This window comes from Panicum hallii, chromosome 9 (assembly GCF_002211085.1).
Source record: "Panicum hallii strain FIL2 chromosome 9, PHallii_v3.1, whole genome shotgun sequence".
Lineage (NCBI taxonomy): Eukaryota > Viridiplantae > Streptophyta > Magnoliopsida > Poales > Poaceae > Panicum > Panicum hallii.
This window is the reverse complement of record NC_038050.1, coordinates 64502822-64524677: the sequence shown is the minus strand read 5'-3', so window position 1 is coordinate 64524677 and position 21856 is coordinate 64502822. Positions and strand designations below refer to the sequence as shown.

Sequence of the window (21856 nt, the reverse complement as noted above, 5' to 3'; positions counted from 1 at the left end):
GTGGTGCCATTACAAGTCATCTTACGCTGTCAAGAGTCTACCGAGGTAGAACAACGATGACATGGTGCCATCCACAACAAAAAGTGAAGGGAAAGAAAGCAAACCTGATTCCTGATGTTGATGTTGATTATTCAGATTAAGAATCTATAGGTTATCATTGTAGTTTTTTTTTGTAAAGATTATGGCTACGTTAATTTTGCTGCCTTATATTCTATTCCTGCTGCTGCGACTGCGAATTGGAGAAGTGCAGAAGGCCAGCATGGCTAAAAGAGTTATGGGGTGAACCTAGATGCAGATACCAGGAATCCGTAGCATAACCTTCGCAGATAATGGCTTGTTTGTTTCTTCTCCTTTTGGAGAGTGGCTGTTGCGTGTGCCACACCTATCAGGCATTCAGGCCACTGCTGGGTTGTGCTCGACCGTGTATCTATATTTTTTTTCCTTTTGTTGAAGAATATCCGATAAGTTGCTACCAGCCCGCTGTTCCACTAAACTTTTTTATTTGTTTCTGATAGGCCTCTATGAATTATGATCTCAGATCGTGAAGTTGATGGCATACGGATCCTTTCAAGTTTTGTCGGTTGACCTTCAGATCCTCATCTTGGACTTGCCTTTCTTCTCGCCGTCTCTTCCAAGCGAATACCCATATACCACTCACAAATACTCCAGGCACCAACCTTCCAAATACAAAAACGAGGCTAGTCAGGTCAAAGCCCCCGGAAACAAACAATTAATCACCGTTCGGAAATCAGAATTAGACCACGACTTAATCTCTCCAGCTGGAAACAAAAGGCAACTTTTCCTGCTTAAACTAAATTATATACGAAACAACTCGGATTCCTAATCCGGCCTGCACACAGCATCAAATTAAAATTAAATCAAATCAATCAAGGAACAGAGGAATATGCAAAAGAAGAAGAAAAAACTTCCAGGTGCCTCTTCAGGGGACTGAAAAACGGATTCGATAGAGGAGAAAAACTTGGGGAAGAAACCGCGACACGGGCCGAGAAGGATGCGCCGAGATCGATTTGACCTCCACCTCCTCTTCCTCCCCGTCCCCCCCTCCTCCTGAATGGCGACACCCTCCTCCCCCTCAAATCTCTCCTCTTTATTGCCTCCTCCTCCTCCTCGTGCGCTCCCCGTGCTAACCGGTCAAAACCCTAGCCCTAGCGCAGCCGCCCCCCATGGCTGCGGACTACCGCACCCCGGACCGCCTCCTGCCCGCCGCCGCCGAGGAGCCGGCGGCGCCCCCGGGCCCCCCGCCCAAGCCGGTGCTTAGCGCCCCCGCCGTCCCCGCCGCCACCCACGACGGCCTCCGCTTCTGGCAGTACATGCTCGCCGGCTCCGTCGCCGGCGTCGTCGAGCACACGGCGATGTTCCCCGTCGACACCCTCAAGACCCATATGCAGGCCGGCGCGCCGCCCTGCCGCCCGGCGCTGTCGCTGGGGGCCGCCCTGCGAAACGCCGTGGCGGGGGAGGGCGGCGCGCTCGCCCTCTACCGGGGCCTCCCCGCCATGGCGCTCGGCGCCGGGCCCGCCCACGCCGTCTACTTCTCCGTCTACGAGTTCGCCAAGTCGGCGCTCACCGACCGCTTCGGCCCCAACAACCCCGCCGCTCACGCCGCATCTGGGGTGCTCGCGACCGTCGCCAGCGACGCGGTCTTCACGCCCATGGACACCGTCAAGCAGCGGCTGCAGCTCACCAGCAGCCCCTACACGGGCGTGGGGCACTGCATCCGCACCGTGCTGCGCGACGAGGGGCTCGGCGCCTTCTTCGTGTCTTATCGGACCACCGTCGTCATGAACGCGCCCTATACCGCCGTCCACTTTGCCACCTATGAGGCGGCCAAGCGGATTCTCGGGGACATGGCCGCCGACGAGGAGTCCCTCGCCGTGCACGCCACAGCTGGGGCTGCAGCTGGCGCACTCGCGGCGGCGGTCACCACGCCGCTGGACGTTGTCAAGACGCAGCTACAGTGTCAGGTGAGAATTTTATGCGCTTGATTCACGATCTGACCAAAGCTGTGATTTTTAATGCTCTGCAAGACCGCAACAAGTATTATGGGTGATTTGAGTGATTTCTAATGGCTTGCCCACCAAAAGGAGGGATCTCTTATACTGTCTAGTTGACCAATCCACCTCCAAGATTACTGGAAACAACTGTGAAGCAGCCTTCTGTGTTCATTTGATCTGCTAGTGGTGATTATGTTCTAAGGATGCTCTACAGAAGTGGCCTTTTTAGTTCTGTGGACACTGGAGTGTGAGACACCAACTCCAAGCCACATGTCCATATAAGGATTAATTTATTTTGCGGCACTTTTGGATAAAAGAATTAAGTGAAATTAATGCAAACACAATATGTACAACTGTTTCGATGCTGTAGAGATGACATAGCTGTTCCAATAGCTGGCCTGCATTTTTTGCTGAAAAATGGAAGTGGAAATTCATACAAATCATTGATTGCACACAACTTTGTAGTTCAAACTTATTTTGGACCTTCACATGGCTCTTTAGGGCAACCTTCAGATACATTTGACTACCCTCTCTAATCTCTGTCACGTATACTGTTTGTACTTAATGTGATGACAAATTGAATTCTATATTGCAATCACCACCAATTTCATGTTCTCTGTCTAGTCTGCTCCCTTGTTTGTTTGTGCCCTGGTGAAATATGTTGATTTGTTGTTTGGTTGTCGTATTGGCCAGTTCAGTTTTTTACTGCATTTATTTTGTTTGTTAAATATTATGATCGTGTGACTCTGTTAAAATAAAATATAAGTTATTTATCTTGCAAAACACCATATGTTCCTCTTGACCTGTCCGTCTATGTTTCTCCCTCGCAAGCTTCCATGATCTACAATACACATGAAAGGAACATTAAAACAACGGCCTAAAGACGATATAAGAAGAAACAAGGAGATACACATGAAAGGAACATGAAAACAACAGCCTCAAAGACTTTCCCTGGAAGATATAGAGCATTGGCATCTTGCTTGAATATTGGTTTTAAGGCCGCCTCCAATGGCCCCGGCGATTTCGCCAGCTGAGGTGGAGCTCGAACGGAATATAAAAACAGAAGCTATTTTAGCGCTCCTCAATCTCTGCGCTCTCTTTCTCACATCGCCCCATTAACCGTGCCATGCGTTAGCAGCGAGATAAGAGCTAGTGCAGCACTTTTTGCAATTTCTCTCTCTACCACCTCAGCTTCAGCCAGCGACATCGTCGATTGTTGGAGGAGGCCTAACTGCATATTGTTTAATTCTTGAATTATATACTGACATTATAATCTTTCCTATTCTTATGGAAACTCATCAAGTGCAAACACACAATTAAGTGAACCATAAAACACTTTCATATCGGGTACCAAATCCACATGAAAAGATCCCAGTGGTGCACTTAAACCCTTTGCTTTTGGTTCAGTTGAAAGTTGCTCATTTCATGGCCATGGAAATACTTCCCCTGTCACCATCGTTCTGTTTTGTGCCTCGTATGCGCAATTTTAATGTGGATTCTTTCTTCAAGTTTTGTTTCTCTTTTTGAAACATGCCATCAGTTTCAAGGTTGTAACACTCATTTTGGTGAGCAGGGTGTCTGCGGCTGTGAGCGCTTCTCAAGTAGCTCAATAGGAGATGTGTTTAAAACAATCATTAAACGAGATGGATATTCCGGGCTCATGAGGGGATGGAAGCCAAGAATGCTGTTCCATGCACCTGCGGCTGCGATTTGTTGGTCCACATACGAGGCTTCGAAGTCATTTTTTGAAAGGTTCAACGAGGAAAGGCGGAAATAGTCCGAGCATTTCTTGGAATGCCGTGTATTTTTCTTGAAGTCAATGTACTTCTACACAGGAGCATACTCGCTCAGCTGACAGAAGACGCAGCACAGGGACACATTTGTTGTGGTGTTGTGCCCCAGGGCTGTCCATTGGGGAATTGAGATGTGCTGCCCGTCAAACCTGTCTAACGAAGATCTGTCTGTACCCTGTTCTCTCTCTTTTCAGATAACTTAATGTATTATTTTCCTGCCCTGGCTTGAGGTAACAATACTAGAATAATATTTTGCAAAGTTTGATCAGAATCGCTCAGCAAACTATTATATTTGTAATTCCATCTGGCCTCCTGCCTTTGTGCTGGCTTTTTGATAATGAAACAGTGATTTTGCCATTTTGGTTTCGTTATTACCACAGGCTAATATGTTCTTACATTCCCTTCTCCAGAATGAACACGATTACATGAATCAATGATTTAACCCGAAAGTTATAATTGCGTAGTTTCATCGGATGTAGATGTCTTCTTAAAGTCCTTTATTAAACAGTTCACAAAATAGCACCAGTGGTCTAGTGGTAGAATAGTACCCTGCCACGGTACAGACCCGGGTTCGATTCCCGGCTGGTGCAATTTGTATTTTTAACAAAATCGCTACCATTTTTTTTTTGTCGGGGTCCTCACTCAGCAAATCTGTCAGTATAATTCCATCCAGTTGGACAGCGTTGGGCCAGCAGCTTCTTGTGTGTTATTTTCACGACGTCCAAATCCTTGTCTGGTTTAACACTTCTTATCTAGAAATCTGACAAAACGCTTGAACTCCAGCGAGCTCTGCTTGGGCCAATGTTCTCATTCAAATCTTAATACTGTACAGTAAAGCACGTTTCGTCACAAATCTGACAAAGCACACGGTCACACATTTCCCTCGGCTAGCTAAGTAGAATTTATTCCTGCAAGCATCTCAGCGTGCAGCAAAACCAGCAAGATCGAGATCGTCCAGAGGAGCCCCAGCCAGAGCTAGAACTCGTCGACGGTGATGCCGCCCCTGACGACCTCGTACGCGTCCCGGCTGCGCGACCTCTTGATCCCGGCCGTGAAGTGGACCTTGGCGGCGTCGGCCTTGACGGCGATGACCCTGGCCCAGACGAGCACCTTGGTCTTGATCCCCTCCACCTCCGTGAGCCGGCCCTCGCCCAGCGTGCCGGACACCGTGGCGTCGAACCGCAGCTCGGAGCCGTCGCGGTACCCGACCTCGCAGGGGGACGGGATGTACACCGTCAGGCGCCGCGTCTCCGGCGCGAACTCGTAGTTGGTGGCCTCCCGCGGGAACAGCCCCACCGGCAGGCCGTGCTCCTTGAGCAGGTCCGGCAGCGGCTTCTGCATCTTGCCCTTCAGTTTGTTCACCAGCCATTTCGCGCCCTCCCCGACGCTGGTCGAGAGCGACTGCAGGTGTAGGAAAAACCAGCTCGATCAGCAGACAGTGAGAGACAAGGAGACAAAAAAAAAGGATGAAGGGTTTGGGTTTCTTCTATCTGAAAATCTCTGACAAGAACCCAATCCGTATTAAACACGCAGAGTACCAAACAATCTGATAAAGTGATGATAGAGACCAGCTAGTGATCGCTAATCGATTCATCCAGGCATGTTCTTCTACTTTTTAGCTCGTCTATTGGTCAGATGGAGATCAGAGGACGCAATAAAGCAGGCCAAGCTGTGGGCGTGCGGTCATCAGAGCAGCAGAACAAAGCTACGACCGAACAAAACTTCAACAAAAACACGATGAGCAGCAAGAAAGAGCAGGGATGAGATGGCTCTGTCCCACGGACCTCGATGTCGTCGCCAGCCGACGAGATCTCCTTGTTGGCCCTCTGCCCCAGCCAGTAGGTGCCCACCTTGTTCATGATCTCGTCCATCTCTCCCCGCTCTTCTCTTCCCTGCCGCTCCCTCCTGCGTGCGCTGCGATCTCTTGCTCTGGCTCTCGGTTAACTTCGTTGGCACGCGGAGCCGGAGGAGAAGAAAGGAATCGTGGGGTATGGAGGCTGTCCTGGTTCACCAGGTCGCCCGTCGAGACGCGACCGCATCAAAGCGCGAAGCGGCGAGGAAGATGTGCCCTCCACTGCCGTGCGAAAAGCGACGGCTCTTCTTTCCTCCTCGCATGGTGTGCGTTGGTCGCCGGCACGGTTGCGCGTATTGAAAAAACCGGCGGCTGACGACGGACAGGTGTGTGACTTGAGAGATTAGTCACGTCTGGCCTCTTCGGCTTCCAGGAACCTCCTGGCTGGCGCCAAGGATGTCAGGGGCTCAGGGGGGAAGCCAATTGGGCCACGACACGGTGGGCCTACGATCCCACAGATGTCCTTTCTAGTTGGGCCAAAAAAATGGGCTTCTCAAATATACGGCCCGTCTCGCGTTCTAGTGATTCCATCCCAGCGAGGTCGGCCCACTCCACGGGGCTAGGGTTTTATGGGAGGCTATAAGAGCGCCCACCCGCGCAGCCACCCGCGCCTCCTCCAAACCCTAGCGCCGGCGCCACCACTTCGCTTCCTCACCCCATCTCCTCGCGCTCAGGTATTCGTGCGTCTCCCTCTCCGCCTCCGGATCCACCGCCGGTCTCGCGACTCTGATTGTTATCTTCCCTCTTGCGCCTTTTGCTGATCTGCGTCGTGCTGTTCGAATCTCCGGGCGTCAGGGTCCGGCGGCGAAGGGAAGGCAAGATGTACACCGCGAGGAAGAAGATCCAGAAGGAGAAGGGCCTCGAGCCCTCCGAGTTCGAGGACTCCGTCGCTCAGGTGAGCAGAGCGCCAATCCCTCGCCGATTTTCTTCTCCCGTCGTGGCATCTTGGCGTTTCTTATCTCGTGTGCATCTCTTCGGGCTCTGATGTGTTTGTTGCTACCTCGCAGGCTTTCTTTGACCTGGAGAACGGCAACCAGGAGCTCAAGAGCGACCTCAAGGACCTCTACATCAACAATGCTATGTAAGCGGCCCGTTTCTTCCCGTACAGTATCGCTTGTTGAGATGTGGTTGCCTCTGTTGTATGGATGTGACCTTTGGTGATGATGCTTGTCGTGGCTTTGCAGCCAGATGGACGTTGCCGGGAACAGGAAGGCTGTTGTGATCCACGTCCCATACCGCCTGCGCAAGGCCTTCAGGAAGATCCACGTCAGGCTTGTCAGGGAGCTGGAGAAGAAATTCAGTGGCAAGGTGAATTTCTCATGTTTAGTTTTGCTACTGTGGTCCTTAGCTTATGTGGTAATGTAGAGTTACTGACTATGCTTGAATAAAATTAATAGGCCTAGATGTTGTGCCTGAGATACTCTACATCGTAAGTAGTAGATTAATCTGGATTAGGAAATGTACTGCAAAATTTACTATCACGTTGCAAATCCACTCCCCTTGTTCAAGTGCTGGTCATCACACATGGCTTGAATCATATGTTGTTGTATATCCTTTTTAATTACTCGAGAATAAATGAATTGAGAGATGAATCAAAGCTGTTGAATTTGGTCTGTATCCTCTTTGGTTAATTGTAGTGTTTAAGAGTTGGACAGAACCTTATTCCTGGCATTACTTAAGGCACACCATCATTTCAGTAGTCTGCTGCTGCACGTTTCAACATTCATACTTTGACCTGCACATTCTTCCTACTTTTTTAATTGATTATAGCTTCTTGACGCTTTAATTGACCTATGAGAAACTGTGTTTGGTGTTTTTAGTACTAGTGATTTGCTTTGTTCTGAGTCTGTTATTCAGTATGGTGATTTTGTTGCCATGAGGTATGGCATAGAAACTTTTAGCTAAGTGTTACTGTTTGGTGCACTTCTCAGTAATTGTAGACAGGTTTTCTGCCATTGGACATCATTGATCATGCTTTATTCTTGACTCAGGATGTAGTAGTTGTTGCCACAAGAAGGATTGTGAGGCCGCCAAAGAAGGGTTCTGCTGTTCAGCGCCCTCGCACCAGGACTCTGACAGCTGTTCATGATGGAATCTTGGAGGATGTTGTGTACCCAGCTGAGATAGTTGGGAAGCGTGTCAGATACCGTTTGGATGGTGCCAAGATCATCAAGGTATACTTCCATCATATTTTCTTCTGATGATCTAAATGTCTTCTTGTAGCTTTGCACGTCACATGCATAACTAGTGACATAATTGTTACTCACTGGTACAATATGTACATGTTCATACCCTGAAGCTTGTGCCTTAGTTCAAAGCTTGCCCAACCAAACTGGCATTTGTCACATTAAGGTGGTGTTCTTTAGGTACTGATCCTTTTCTTGTGATGCTAATTTCAGATCTTCTTGGACCCAAAGGAGAGGAACAACACTGAATACAAGCTGGAGACCTTCACTGCAGTCTACCGCAGGCTTTGTGGGAAGGATGTTGTCTTTGAGTACCCTGTGGCTGAAAACGCATAAAGCTGAAGTCGTGGATATCTCCATTTCATTTCTTTGAAGCAGGATGTTTTGGTTGGGATCTCGACTAGTTTGCTCCCTATGTACTGCAAAAACCATAGTTTTGATGCCAAAGTTGTTGCTTAGGTGTTCGGTATCTGGGAATTGGCAGTGGATGTGAACTATGTTAAGTTTTGAGCATTTAAATTAAACCTTTGCCATGTTAACTGGTGATTTGTTCTCGAATGATTGATGTTAAGTTTGCTCTTCTGTATGAAGTTTGCATCACGATTGCGCCTACCCTTACTCTTCTGTAGGAATTTTGATGTTAGGTTTTGCTAAATCATTGTTAAAAATTAGTTACGCTCGTAAGTTCGGCTGAGTCGAAAGCAGAAATTGCTGTCGGTACTTGGACACATGTTGCACTCGTTTGGAATTATCTTGTCAGTCCAATCTGCTGAAATTTGACGAGCCTCTGCAGAATGTATCGTGGAGGCTGTTATATATAGTTGGCACAAGCCATTGTGCCTTCGTAATCAACGGCAACGTGTTGCTCCGGCAAGTTCTTTCGTGTCATGGCGAGTAAGCGGTAAGATGAGGCAGGAGGAAGAAGCGGGGAACGACTAGAGTGGAGGAAGAAGCGGGGACGGCATTGAAACCAGCAGTACGAAACTTCACCAAACGGCATGCGCTTTAACATTTAAATACTGTGATGAAGCTACTTTAGTTCGGATGGTCATTGATATACTACACGTAGTTTACGGGTATCACGATCAAAATTCAACCACGCGGTAAACAACATAACTGATAATTGCCCCAACTCTATGTGGAAGCCCTACAATAATCGCTGTAGTTCACTCTCACCCCTGATGTCACCACCCCTCTGCTATGAAACTTGATACCATCAGGATGTCATCAGATCCCTTCTTATCTGGACCAGAAATCTTGAAATTCTAACATCTCAAGCACCGATGTTCTCAATGATTGCACCTTTGTTGATCCTTTTGAGAATACCTGCTATAACCTGGTTACCAGAAAACAGGGTAGTACAAAAGTAATATTAAGAGTCTTTTTTGCACTAAGAATAGTTCAAGCTGCTGCACTACAATTTAGAACCAAAATCACTTTACGGCGACAAGTTGAAACAACATACTGAATAATAGAGTCGGGAACTATAAGCTAATCTCTTACCTTTCCTGGTCCGAGTTCATAACTTTTCTCAAGTCCCTTGCCCATAAGAGTCTTCACAGTGGTCTCCCATTGTACAGGAGAGGTTACCTGTTGCTCCCGTAAGCGGCGCCATACAACAGTCAGAAATCACTTTATACCAGAAAGCAGCTAGCCTGCAATATGAATTTAAGATTGGCATAGAGCTCACCTGCCGCGCCAAAATCTGCTTGATTGTATCAGGATCTGAGTGGGGCTGTGCATCAACATTGGAGATGACTGGAATTCTTGGTGTCCTAATCTCAGTGGCAGCCAATGCAGATTCCAATCTCGAAACAGCTGGTTGCATGAAGCTAGTATGGAAGGCACCAGCAACAGCAAGGCGAACCTGGAAAAATAATAGTTAATTTGGCATGTAAAATCGTTTGGTGACAATGGAACAAAAAGGCGAGTGTAAGATACTGAAATCGCAATAGCCAGATTTCACAGTTAAGCAGTATACATAATATTTCCAAACATATGCTTCAAGCAAATATAGATATATTTGGGCACTAACCGTCATTCTAGCCTTGAAAGACTTTGCTTTGGCTTCAACCACTTCAATACCTTTTACACCACCAGAAACTGCATAATTCCCCTGCAATGTAATTTTACTTTGTTTCGTATCAATCAAGATCCAATAGACAACTAAGAGGCTACTGGTAGCATCAGATAAAACACTTACAGGACAGAGAAAGTTTGCTATCTGAACTCTTTCCTTTTCATCTACTTCCTCATTAGCAGCATCACATAGCTCTTGCACCTTTTCTGAATCTAGACCAATCACACTAACCATCGCACTATTGGCAGCATCTGAAGCATCCTACACGGATAATGGACATTAGGATTCAATGTACAAAAATAATCAAATGAACTCTTAGTGTTTCTGTAGACTAACCTGCATAGCTTCTCCTCTTAGCTTGACAAGCTTCAGTCCATCCTCAAAGCTGCATGTTGATATACGATGTGTAAGTATGCATATTTGATATACTATAGTATCCAAACTATATTCACCAAATATGCCTATTATGTATAGAGGTTCACTCCATGTAGGACATGATTTGACCTGACAAATGAGTGCTTCTAAATGAACAAAAAGAATACCTAAAGGCACCAGCAAATGCAAGTGCAGTGTATTCTCCCAAGCTGAGACCACATGTAACATCAACAGAGTTGATCACATCTTCGCCTCCATCGCGTGCACGTAGTACCTCTACTGCTGCAAGGCTGGTAACATATATAGCTGGCTGCAAAATGGACTTATTCAGCAAGCAGAACACAACACTTCACTGACAAGACTGCAAAAATACTATACTTAAAATGCATAATCATAGGTAAATCTTGAGCCATTCAAAATGTGATATAGCTGATGCAAAAAGAAAATTGCAAAATTAATTCCTTGGAATATCCAGCCTAACTGCAAGCTTCAAAATGAAAATATTGCAACCAAACAAGAGCAGGCTACTTCTGCTAAATTATGGATCAATTCTGGTTTTTTCAAGCTATGCATATAGTGACTGCAAAGCTATATAGTGAACGTGCTGCGTGAAAAAGAAAACAACTTTACTTTATAATAGTGCAAATGACTTTGGACTCTGTAATCAACATACCTGACTGATCACCGTTGAGTCAAGCTTTTCTTTTGGTCCATTGGTGCAAAGATCCAACAAGTCATATCTATATCAACATATAGAAAGAAAAACGTTAGCATGAGTGCTCATACTTCATTTTCTTGGAAGGTGACCGCCCATGCAATTTTAATGTAGTACACCAAATGCAAGAGACTAAGAGAGAACCCCACCCCCAGCCAAAAAAAAAGACACAAGTACTATCAGAGGCCTGGAGATACCCGAGTATGTCATTTGCCTGGTTAAACAGTTTGGCAGCTGCTGGAACACTCTGAGCTTCTGCACCCATTCCAACAGTTTGGGCACCCTGAAATTGAAGGCATTCAGAAATAATGGCGCAGACAGTTTTTGAAGAGAGTGGCTGAGTTTTTTTTAGCTTAGAATTACGCATGTTTTAGATGCAGATTACGGCGGCACTAAAGCATCAAATTATAAATCAACAGAAGATCCTGACACAACCTAACCTTCACACCTTAATCTTTTGTGGCAAAATTTTGATCTATGTTTTACTGAAGCGTACAAAAGTCCGACTCTGAAATAGTTACAAATGCCAAAATGCTTCGGATTCCTTCAAATTTTCCATTCAACTAGATAGTATTGCCCGTTTTACTTTCAAAGTTGAAACATGCCAAAAGAGCTCTCTCTGCCTCATTGTACCTGGCCGGGGAAGAGGAAAGCGGTGGTGGGCTTGTAGTCGGCGAAGAGCGCGTCGCCCACCGCCACCTCCGACCCGAGCGACACCCTGGCCGATGAGTACCTAGATCTGGACGACAGCGCCACCCTCGCGGTAGCCGGCGCGGCAACCCGGCCCCGGGGCCTCGCGAGCGGGGCCGGCGCGGAGGGCCTGAGGATGGCGAGCGTGGAGGCCATCGGGGAGCCCGGAGCGAGGCGGAGGCGGCGAGGCGGGAAGCGCTGGAGCGGGAAGCGTGAGGGGGCGACGAGCATGCGAGTGGGAAACTCTGTAATTGTATACTCAGGTGGAGGCGGAGCTCACGAGGACGAGGTGCGCATGGAGGAGGATGGCGGCGCGTTGGGCCACTTAGAAAGGGTAATGAGAAAATGGGCTAGACGGCTGGAGACGGCCTGTGGGCTGGGCGGCATCAGCTCACTGTTTAGTGTTTACAGCTCTTCTTGGGCTTTACGGAAGGTAGTTAAGCCTAGCTACTTAATGGGCTTATTTGTTGGGCCTTAGCTGGCCTCGTTGATGAAACTTAATTGAGCTAGTACTACTAGAACGCATTTTCTCAGTTGGAGTCCATTCTGCATCAACATGTTGAGTAAGGGTCTCAACTCTACGACTCTACTCGGTAGAATTAGAATCTAGTTCCTACGATGTCCATGTACAAGGTCTTACAAATCTGATCTAAAGACCACCTATTCGATCTAGAATCTAAGATTTTCACGACCTTCGGGAAAAAGATGTAGGAGTATACAGTAGCTCGTAACTGAAAAGGACCGGTCCTCTACAATTCGCTCGTGAGCACCAGCTGCAATCACTTCATCAGCTGACAAAGACCCGAGAAAAAAACGAGCGCTACACGCCCGACCCGCGCTCCGCATGCCACACGTAACAGAAGATGCGGTCAAAAGGAAGGATTTGAAAGGGAGTCAGTTGCATAGAGTCGCGCGCGCGCCCACCAGCGACCGTGGCATTTGCCACTCGGATCGAGACGGCGACCGGCCGTGCGAGAGCGCAAGCGCCACCGCGCGACGCGAGACTGGAGACTGGAGTACACTGGACTGCGGCGCGTACGTGCGCGCGGCATCAGCCCACGAGGCACCCGTGGCGGCAGGACGCCCGCCGCCCCGGACCTCAGCTCGCCCGCCGCGCGATCTGCGTGCTCCGCCACGTGAGGAAAAGTTGATCTGCTCTGATCTGCTCTGATCTGATCTGATCACCATATCGAGCCTGACCGTGCACGTCTCCGCACACGGGAAGCACGTGACAAACGGTAAGGTGCTGCGAGTACGTACGCAGTCCGGTCGAGTGCGCGCGGCGAGAGAGTGGTGGAAGAGCGTAGAACTAGAAGGTGACGCGAAGGCAAGACGACGAAGCAAATGGAGAAAAAGGATATGCTGTCCATCAGAATTGAACGGTATACGCTGTGCATCGAGAGATCGGAGCGGCCCAACTGCACAAGTTGCTTTCGAGTCTCGCTGATGCGTTTTGACGTGGAGCGAGTGGCTGGGGGCGTTTTCCCCTCCAAGGATCGATCGATGCCATGCGCCGTTGTGCAACCTGGCAAGTTGCAGCGTGTTGGTGCCGATCTAGAGCCGCCTAGCTACTATCGCTTCATATGTGACATGTTTGTGGAGCTTTTCCTTGTCCAGAAACAGCTTTATCTGTTTCAGCTTGTCAGGTCTGAGCGCCATTTTGTTTCCCCCCAAAAAAAATTCCACAAATATTTCATGTAGTGAAGGGATTGCAGCTCTGTATAACCATTGGGAGTTTTGAGGTGCTGTGCGTTAGGAAATAAAATTCGTCGCCAATTAATTTAGTTAGGCAATGCGATTCGATGCTTAGTTTAATCGGTTTTTTGGGAGAATAGTTTATTCGTTATGAATATAAGGATGTTTATTCTGGCGAAAAAAATGAGGTTGTTTATTCAACATTTTGGAACGCAGAAATTAGACAAGTTATAAATGGAGGCATAGCTATCCTATTTTATCATGCTCTGCTTAGGCTGTGTGTACTACTTGATATCAACATTATTTTTCTATCTGAATTTGTCACAGTTGTTGCAAACAATCCGTACTTTGCAGTGTACCCCTTAATATTTCTTGCCAACCAAACACAAAAAAGTGCTGGAAAGAACCGAAGAATGTGCACAGAAAAAGCCAGCGGCGCTGAAAAAATAACAAACGGCAAAGGCCAACTTATCGATGAGAATTTGTAATATAAATAATTGCCCTCGGAAACAAAGATACAATTTTTAATCATAATGGACCTACTACTCCAGCTGAAAAACATATCTGGCGCATCTCACTTAATTTACTTAACTGGGTACACTATAAAACAAATCGCCATGGCCCCCCCATGATTAGCTGGTGCTTCGCAGACTTATAGCTATTATTAATTTGACCCCATAATAATCCCTTACAAAAATTGACCCCCTAATAAGACTGCGTCCAGGCCCACTGCACCTTAATTAGCTGAGCGTCAACTTTTATGAGCCAAGGGCTAAGCTGGTGACGATACGTTAACACACTGCTTACCTTTCAAACACACACACACACACTACTTAAATCAAAACAAGCCCCCATGCTGGGAAAAAAATCATAACAAGACTAAGATAAAACAAACTGCAGGATAGGTCTGTCAGTCTGTCACCCTCAACCTTTCTGATTCGGATTAAATTTCGAAAAATTAGCAATGTTAGTCTAGTCGAGCTAGCATCCGGTGGCGCCTTTTTCTAACCTTATTTTCCATATACTTAATTTTTCAGATCACTTTTCCCCCCGAGTAACGTGTTGCCAACTTTGGCATAGGATTCAAAGTAGTCGGCTAGAGGCGAGAGGCCCAAGCATTTTGGATCGAATGGGTCGGTCGGATAGTTTTGCCGATGAAGAGTACGTGCAGTTCTTCGCTATCATATTTTATTTACGTAGATCGCGAAAAGGTGCGGTTCTGAAAGGAGCAATCGATCGCTTTGTTGTTATCTCATATTTCGACGGCAGTCGCGATTAAGCACAGTCACAGGTCACTTCGTGTGCGCTTGGGCGCGCGCTTTCTTGCATTTGGATAGGTTGAAGCGTGCGTGCATCGTGCGCGTTTCCATTGGCTAGAGATCAACTGCAGAGCGTGCGCACAGCAGGCGGGCTAGCTAGGTGACTATTCGACGGAGTCCTGCTGATCTCTCGTTTAATCTGGTCACCTATTGGCCGTCAGCATCGCCATCCGAATACATTCGATAGACATTGATGCATGCATCCATCGGAACTCGATCGATCGCGTCAGGATCGAGCTGAGAGAGAAGGCCGAACCTGTCACGGAATGCAGCAACGCTACGTCCGGTACGGTGGTGTGCGTGCAGAGCAATTTAGAAGCTCTATTAGCCAGCTAATACCGAAAAGACACTTTGGACAGAGCTGGTTTTCTGGGAATGTTCGATGAAACTAACTGACAAGACCGAGTAGAACTTGGAAGTATATGGCGCCATATGATAATTGACCCCAAGTGGATTTGTCTAATCGGTCTGATGACCAAGATCATGCAAGATACCCTAGCTGTTGGCGATGACCGACCAGCTGGCTAGCTCGACAGACCAATCGGAAGCTCCCTTACCTATTGGAGAGTCTCTATGACTCCATCGCACGTCCTCATTGTGTACGGCAGTTTGAGCCATCGAACCCCACTACAATTACTAGGTAGCTAGCCATCAGGTACGGTACGGTACGGAGATCGAGCAGCACGTACGTACGCTACGTATGATTAACTTCTTTCTCAAGTAATACGCGAGTAATACAGTATTAGTAGTACACTAGCATCAGTGTCAATGTACATTTATTTCCTCCACTCTCTTCTACTGCTTCAGTTTGCAGGCGTGCATCGGGAGAGAGGCGTAACGCTCGTGAGTATCAAGCGGCGGTATCAGCTCAGCCACGCCAAAGATATCGACCGGTACAAGGTCCGCACAAGCCACACGTGACGCCAGATGCGTAGAAGGAATCGCCGCGGTGCGATCGATCAGGAGAAATCTGATCACCGCCGGTCAGATTCTGGGGAATGTGCCGGCCGCGTTCACACATGCTGCCGCCGAGCGAGACAGACAAGCAGGATACTCTAGGACGGCAGTCGGCACCATTCCCCTTCGACTCGAAAACATTTGCACGAAAGTCTCTGCACCAGAGGGCGAGATCTGGACTTGTAGCAGCCGACGGCGTATGGGATCCAGCCTGCTTCCGGAAGTCCCACAGCAGGGCCTGACCAGGACGAGCCGCCCACCCTACAGGCTACAGCCGCGGGATGAGCTTGTTGTCCGTAGCCGCAGCCGCACAAAGCTGGCCGCCGTGGCGCGCGACCACGTCTCTGTACGTGCGCGTCGGCCCGCCACAGAGATCCTCCCCCCAAGGGACATGCCCTAGCCCCTAGCTACATGCCCATGCATGCCACACGGAAAAAATAACTAGGTGATGAGGCAGGCAAAGGCAACTACGACTACTTGCTTGGGCACGCTACCTGTGTTGACACCGAGGGCAGCAAGCGGGTGGCCGAACGGAGCAGGAGGAGCCAACCGGCCAGGGGAGATCGATCAACCCAACCCAACCCAACCAAGCGAATTAAAGACGACGAAGAAGAAACAAAGAAAAGGCAGGCACCGGCCAGGGCATCGGAGTTGCGCTGGGCGTACTGCCTGAATAGACGCCAGGACGCATATGGGCAGCCCCAGTTGCGGCTGCAGTAGTTGCTTTTGGCGTGGAGCGCGAGCTGCAAGTTGCGGGGGGTGCTTTGGTCGATGATGTTCTCCTCCAACCGTCCAACGAAGCCATCTGCCCATCCTCGTTTATCTGTCTCTGCAAGTTGCAGCGTGCTGATGTTGAATTGTTGAACAATTGCAGGAGAGCGAGGTCTCCTGCCCATCCGTCGACCATGTAGTCGTTAGCCGTTGGTCACACTAGAGGGTCTGCCCACCAGGATCAATCCTTATTTGATTTCTGATTTCTCGTTCGATGAGACTAACACACAATTCTTGCATGAAACAGTATATATTATGCAGATAAAGCGCAAAAGGACACTGTTCCCCATGTTCGTTGTTTCATTCCGATGAGGATAATGCATGGCACTGTGTGTAGGCTGTACATGCATACACCAACACGCATAGACGCATGGCGCGTTCCCCCTGCTGGCCTGGCGACGTGGGGAATAAACAATCCACATGTACAAGTATATCGCTTATCTACCGAGTGGTGCTTTATTTACTAGCTGCAGATCATTCTTCGGTCACCTCGATCGGCGATGATCGATCGCTCGCCATGCCGTGGCGAGAATAATAAGGCATCGTCTATGCACCCACTGCACACAACACCTCGCGTACCTGCCACAGTAGCAACGTCCAGTCCCGGACCTCCCGCTACGTGTAGTCGGTCGTGTGAAAAGGCTCGGGCTACGTTCGATGAAACTACTCGACGACCTCGAGTCGCAATTATATTGAGCGTACTCCTACATTGTTAGCGGCACCAGATGAACATCCCCCAGGTGGGGATTCTGTCTAATCACCCTGCAGTCTGACCACACGACCATGATGGCCGCTGCACACTGGCCGTGCAGTGGCCATGCGTACCCAGATATACTGGCTGTCGGACGGTGACGACCTAGCTCCACCGGCCAATCGGAGCGCAGGGATCGGAATCTCTCCCCAGCTAATCATGTGGGTGCGTTTGGATGACCTCGTTGCACGTTCTACGAGGATGTACGGCGGTGTAGCCCCAGCGAAGCCTTCCCGTACGGATCGGAGAACAGCGCGTACGTAGGTACGATTACTCAGGCACACGAGTAATGTTGTATACGTGTACGTGCCCTTTTTTGTTTTATTACCTCGTGAACATACCCTTTGTAGATCTTCCTTTTTCTCCGTGCTTTGATCCACCCAACTAATCTAATAGTTGATTAAATATAATTAGCTGAGTTGGACTAGCTATTTGGATAGAGATTTAGCTACGTATTAGCTAGTCTCGTTCGGATCCAAAGTAGCTAAAATTAACTAAGAGTGCGTTTGGCATGGCTCCAACTCCAAAAAACTCGTGGAGTTTGGAGCTGCTTATACCCAGCTTTAAAATTTTTGGAGCTCGAGTAGTACATAAATCAAGGATCTTTTACTGAGGCGTTATAATTTTATTTTAGATTTAAAATAAAAATATAAATATTTTAATCTATTTTACAAATTACAGCTCCAACATGGATCTCAGAACCATGCTAAACAGACCCTAGCTACCAATTAGCCCCACCTGCAAATCGGCATCGCCACATCGCATAGAAATTGAACATAGCCCGGTTGGCCACGAGGATCAGGTATAAGATATTAAAAAAATAGTGGGAAACTTCAGCCATCTTGAGTTTTTACCAAATCGTCATCAAAACTCGAAACTTCAAAAACTAAAGAAAAGAAGGGATGGAAGAAGCTTCCTCCCACGGCTGGAAGGGAGTCCGGCCGATTTCCCCGTCGCGAGCCCGTTCCAGAAGCAAGTGGAAGGATCGATCCACCGGCCCCCAACTTGGATGCCAAGAGGGGTGCAGAAAAGGAATTAAAGCAGCTAGCGGGAGGGAGAGGAACCAGCCGTGTAATGCTAATCACGCAAGCTGACGTGCAAGTTGAGCGCCCACTTGCGCAGTTAATTACTCGCGTCACGTACGTCTGCTGACCTGGCCTGCGTGCTGTGTCCCGGCCCGTGCTCTCTCCCCCTGCTCCTCTTCCTTTTTCATTTTTTTCTTTTACCGACGGCCGGGCAGGCAAGTTGCCGCGGGTCTCGATCGAAACGTACGCGCAAGTTGCAGGTGGCGTCCTATTATTATCTACAGGAGCAGCAGCTAGCAACCTTCTGAGTGACACAGTACTTAGCAGAGATGATGGTTGTATATGTATATATAAAAATAAATAAATAAAATAAAAGAGGGTCAAGCAGGAATTTCGAAACGGCCGGTGGACGCGATAGGTGAGAGGCAACGACAGGCCTCTGCCCCTGCCCGCGCAAGTTGGCTGCTCGGCTTGGCTGGCACGGGGAGCGGGACGGCGCGGCGGGGGCGGTAGTACAGCTCGAGACGTCGCGACGCGCCGCAAGTGGGCGGGCGCGGGGCACTTTCTCGCAGGGCACCCTGGATTTCGCTTCCCATCTCAACCAAGGGCTCGTCGTGTTCGCCTTCGCCTTCGCCTTCGCCTTCGCCCTTCGCCGTCCCCACGCGCGCGCGGCCCTTTGCGTCGGACCAGGTTATAGTTTTGGTCCTTTCCACCGACGAACAGAAGGATCTCACGAACGCGAGCCAGGGCCGGACTGACTGAGTCATTACCCGCAGATTTTTCTTCTCGCTCTGATTTAATTGACGATCGATCTGTACTCTGCGTTTATACAATCTCGTCATGAGATGGGATTCCTATGTGGCTTAGATGCTGCGTGCGTGTCGATCGCCGATAGATCAAACCGGGGATGAGCGCTCGCTGACTGATCTGTTGCGTGATCTCTGCTGCCGGCAAATGCATCTGTGCACTCCATGTTTGGCAGCTAGAATGTGCCTTCTATGCTCCTTTCGTAGTTGTAGCTGTAGGCTTATGAATCGATGGAGTACTCGGCATAGAAGATTATTAGCATAACAAGTAGACTGGTTGCTAGAGGAGCACTGTTACGGCTTTCGATCAGATTCTCATCACTCCTGCTGTGTGCTATGAGCTTGGCAGATAACTGAAGCAGGAGGTTCTTCATTTTCTGTGCTCACGAGACACACATACCGTCTGGTACATTCAGATCAAAACTTGTAGCAAGGACATGTACAATATAAATCTCATGCGTTTTGTGCTTTCCAGGGACCATATCTACTACCACGAACATATATACATTGAAATTCGACCGTGTGTCGGAGCTTAAAATCTCTATCGATTTATACTTGTCATCTCTTGAATCTTTGGACAAGGGACGGGAGGAGGGTTGGATGTCTCTCGCAACAACGAGAAAAAAATAAGGAAAAACAAGAGGGGTCAAATGTGAAGAAACAAAGAAGGAAGAAGAAGAAAAGAAAAAGGCTCACGCGCCGAAGAAACACGCAACCCTCTCCTGCCCCCGGAAAAACCATCGATCGATCGATCGCCAGTGGAGATGGACGTCCCACCTCACGTCGACACGGCGGCGAGCTTCTCGGCGGTGGTGGCCAGCGACTGGAGGTTGCACCTGACGATGGTGTCCACGAACACGCGGGTGTCCTCGGGGGTGTTGCCCGGCGGCACGTCCACCATGTAGGACTCCACGACGACGGTGGCGGAGTCGGGCGCGGTGGGGGACGGGTGGACGGTGGTCACCGAGAGGTAGTTCTGGAGCCGGTGCTCGCCGCCCACGACGCGGAAGCTGAGGACGTGGCTCTCGTCGTCCAGGATCTCGAGGCGCTCGCGGCTGGACGCCGCGGGGAGGCCCGACACGACGCGCACCTCGCGGAGCGTGCCCACGCCGCCGTCGCCCGCCAGCAGCGCGCAACTCCGCACGAACCGCTTGTACGCCTGCGGCTGGTCGAACCGCCGCACCACGGACCACACCGCCGCGGCCGGCGCCGCCACGTGCTGGACCACCGCGGAGCAGCACCGCCCGGGCCCCGGCGCCGCGTGCTCGTGGTGGCGCGCCGCCTCCGCGGGCAGCTCGCCGTCGTGCGCCCCGCACCGCATCCCCGCGCTGTTCGCCGCCGTCGTCGCGACCGCCGCGGCCACCTCCGCCGCGCACCCGACGCCGGCCAGGACCCGGCCGTGGTGCTGGTGCGGCATGCTGCCGGGGCTGGACGCCTGGATGCACGGCATCTTGCGCTGGCTGCTGGCTGGTTGGTTGTTCTTGGCGCTCTTCGTAGCTAGCTGTGTGCCTTCTCCCTTCTCCCCTCCTGGTCTCGCGTGCGGTGGAATTCCTTGCGGCGGCGGGTGGGGGATGGTGAAGAGGTTGATGGGGGTGGAGGCGTTTATATATGCAAAGTGCGCCAACTTGTCCTGGCTCGCACTGTTGCATATGTATCCAGTTGTGTGCTCTCTTTAATTGTGCTCCCTCTTTAATTTAGTTCAACTAAATCATCTTTAAGTGGGGTCTACCTTGCAACAATTTGCCCAAGTTGCACGGGGGGACGTTGCTGCTTGATCTTTACGATAATTTAGGAAGAAAAACTTGGACATAATCGACGCGGAGATATTCTTGAATTTCATCTCACTTCATGCTTTTTATTTCAACGGGGCGCGCTTTGGCACTTCCTTTTTGTTTTGTTATCTGCACAACACATTGTGACAGAATTAGGATTACTCATGTACTAGCTTGCTGTGGAACGAAAGGTTGTTTTTATGTGCTGTGGAAGTAACTTCTATTTGGAAAAATATAAATCTAAAAGTGAATTATACACACAAGTTTGTAAACGTTTAGTTTAATACGGGGCAGCGAATGTTAAAATGGTTGTCTTTTATGTATCCAGCAGTACTTGTTCATTTTACTTCTAACAGAAAACAAAACTACAACCATCATACAATAGGAATATAGGTTTGGAACTATCATTGTTGAGGAAGCCGCCTCTCTCAATTAAAAGGGAAGCCTCTAGGTTTCACTGGTTTTGCGAGGAGTAAGTAATTATGTAGTTAAAGGTGCTTGTTAAGAGCAAGTGGGCGAGCAGCAATGCAAGATGCAAATCTTTAAGCAGCAGGAGGCGATTAGTTTACTACAGAGGGAAGAAGGGGTAAGACTGATGAATGTGATTTCTTCCTCGAAAGATTTCCCAACAACTAGCAATGTAATGTAATGAAAGTGGAGCATAGAATAGGGCAGGCAAGTAAGCCAAGTTGGTTGAGATGAGTTTATATATAAACCCCACACTGTGCTTGCCCTAGGGATGCCCATTTTTTTTTTGTCACCCCCCTCTTGCACTATCCTGTTGCTTTCCGTCGTCGTGATCCCGCGCGCCCTTTATGATTGTTAACCTTTCACACCAGCTAATGACTAATTGCACATTATAATACGGGAGATCAACTTGGCACGGTCGTCAACTTGTACCCTGCCCTTTTCTTCAGATGAAAGGACCACCGAAGTTCTACTTGCCATGCAAAGGCGGAAAATAAGTGCATAGCTGGGTATTTTTATTATTTGTTATCTGTAGCAAAAACAAAAACTTTTCTTACTTTAAGGACGAATCAAGTGAAAACCAACTCCT

General features: G+C 48.9%; 5 protein-coding genes and 1 non-coding gene across 6 annotated transcripts; 3 read left to right on the top strand and 3 right to left on the bottom strand.

Moving 5' to 3' along the window:
- The first annotated feature begins 956 nt into the window (after positions 1-956).
- On the top strand, positions 957-4162 carry LOC112874756 (mitoferrin-like). Its single transcript, XM_025938267.1, has 2 exons — positions 957-1982; positions 3586-4162. Exons 1-2 carry the CDS (start codon positions 1185-1187, stop codon positions 3787-3789), a joined length of 1002 nt encoding a protein of 333 aa, XP_025794052.1. The 5' UTR covers positions 957-1184; the 3' UTR covers positions 3790-4162.
- Positions 4163-4324: 162 nt separating this feature from the next.
- TRNAG-GCC lies at positions 4325-4395 on the top strand. Its single transcript has one exon. It is a non-coding gene; the product is annotated as a tRNA-Gly (tRNA).
- A 198-nt stretch (positions 4396-4593) lies between these two features.
- Positions 4594-5963, bottom strand: LOC112876322 (uncharacterized protein At5g01610-like). Its single transcript, XM_025940410.1, has 2 exons — positions 5590-5963; positions 4594-5206 (listed from the first exon to the last, which is right to left on the bottom strand). Exons 1-2 carry the CDS (start codon positions 5674-5676, stop codon positions 4781-4783), a joined length of 513 nt encoding a protein of 170 aa, XP_025796195.1. The 5' UTR covers positions 5677-5963; the 3' UTR covers positions 4594-4780.
- A 231-nt stretch (positions 5964-6194) lies between these two features.
- LOC112876321 (40S ribosomal protein S7) lies at positions 6195-8401 on the top strand. Its single transcript, XM_025940409.1, has 6 exons — positions 6195-6331; positions 6453-6552; positions 6665-6738; positions 6842-6965; positions 7649-7831; positions 8057-8401. The coding sequence occupies exons 2-6, from the start codon at positions 6478-6480 to the stop codon at positions 8177-8179; spliced, it is 579 nt and encodes a 192-aa protein (XP_025796194.1). The 5' UTR covers positions 6195-6331; positions 6453-6477; the 3' UTR covers positions 8180-8401.
- Positions 8402-8820: 419 nt separating this feature from the next.
- LOC112876128 (malonyl CoA-acyl carrier protein transacylase-like) lies at positions 8821-11982 on the bottom strand. Its single transcript, XM_025940178.1, has 10 exons — positions 11647-11982; positions 11211-11296; positions 10972-11038; positions 10466-10608; positions 10260-10308; positions 10047-10184; positions 9879-9959; positions 9534-9710; positions 9347-9433; positions 8821-9179 (listed from the first exon to the last, which is right to left on the bottom strand). Exons 1-10 carry the CDS (start codon positions 11932-11934, stop codon positions 9117-9119), a joined length of 1179 nt encoding a protein of 392 aa, XP_025795963.1. The 5' UTR covers positions 11935-11982; the 3' UTR covers positions 8821-9116.
- A 7456-nt stretch (positions 11983-19438) lies between these two features.
- Positions 19439-20654, bottom strand: LOC112876130 (abscisic acid receptor PYL4-like). Its single transcript, XM_025940180.1, has one exon. It carries the CDS (start codon positions 20475-20477, stop codon positions 19806-19808), a length of 672 nt encoding a protein of 223 aa, XP_025795965.1. The 5' UTR covers positions 20478-20654; the 3' UTR covers positions 19439-19805.
- Between the last annotated feature and the right edge of the window lie 1202 nt (positions 20655-21856).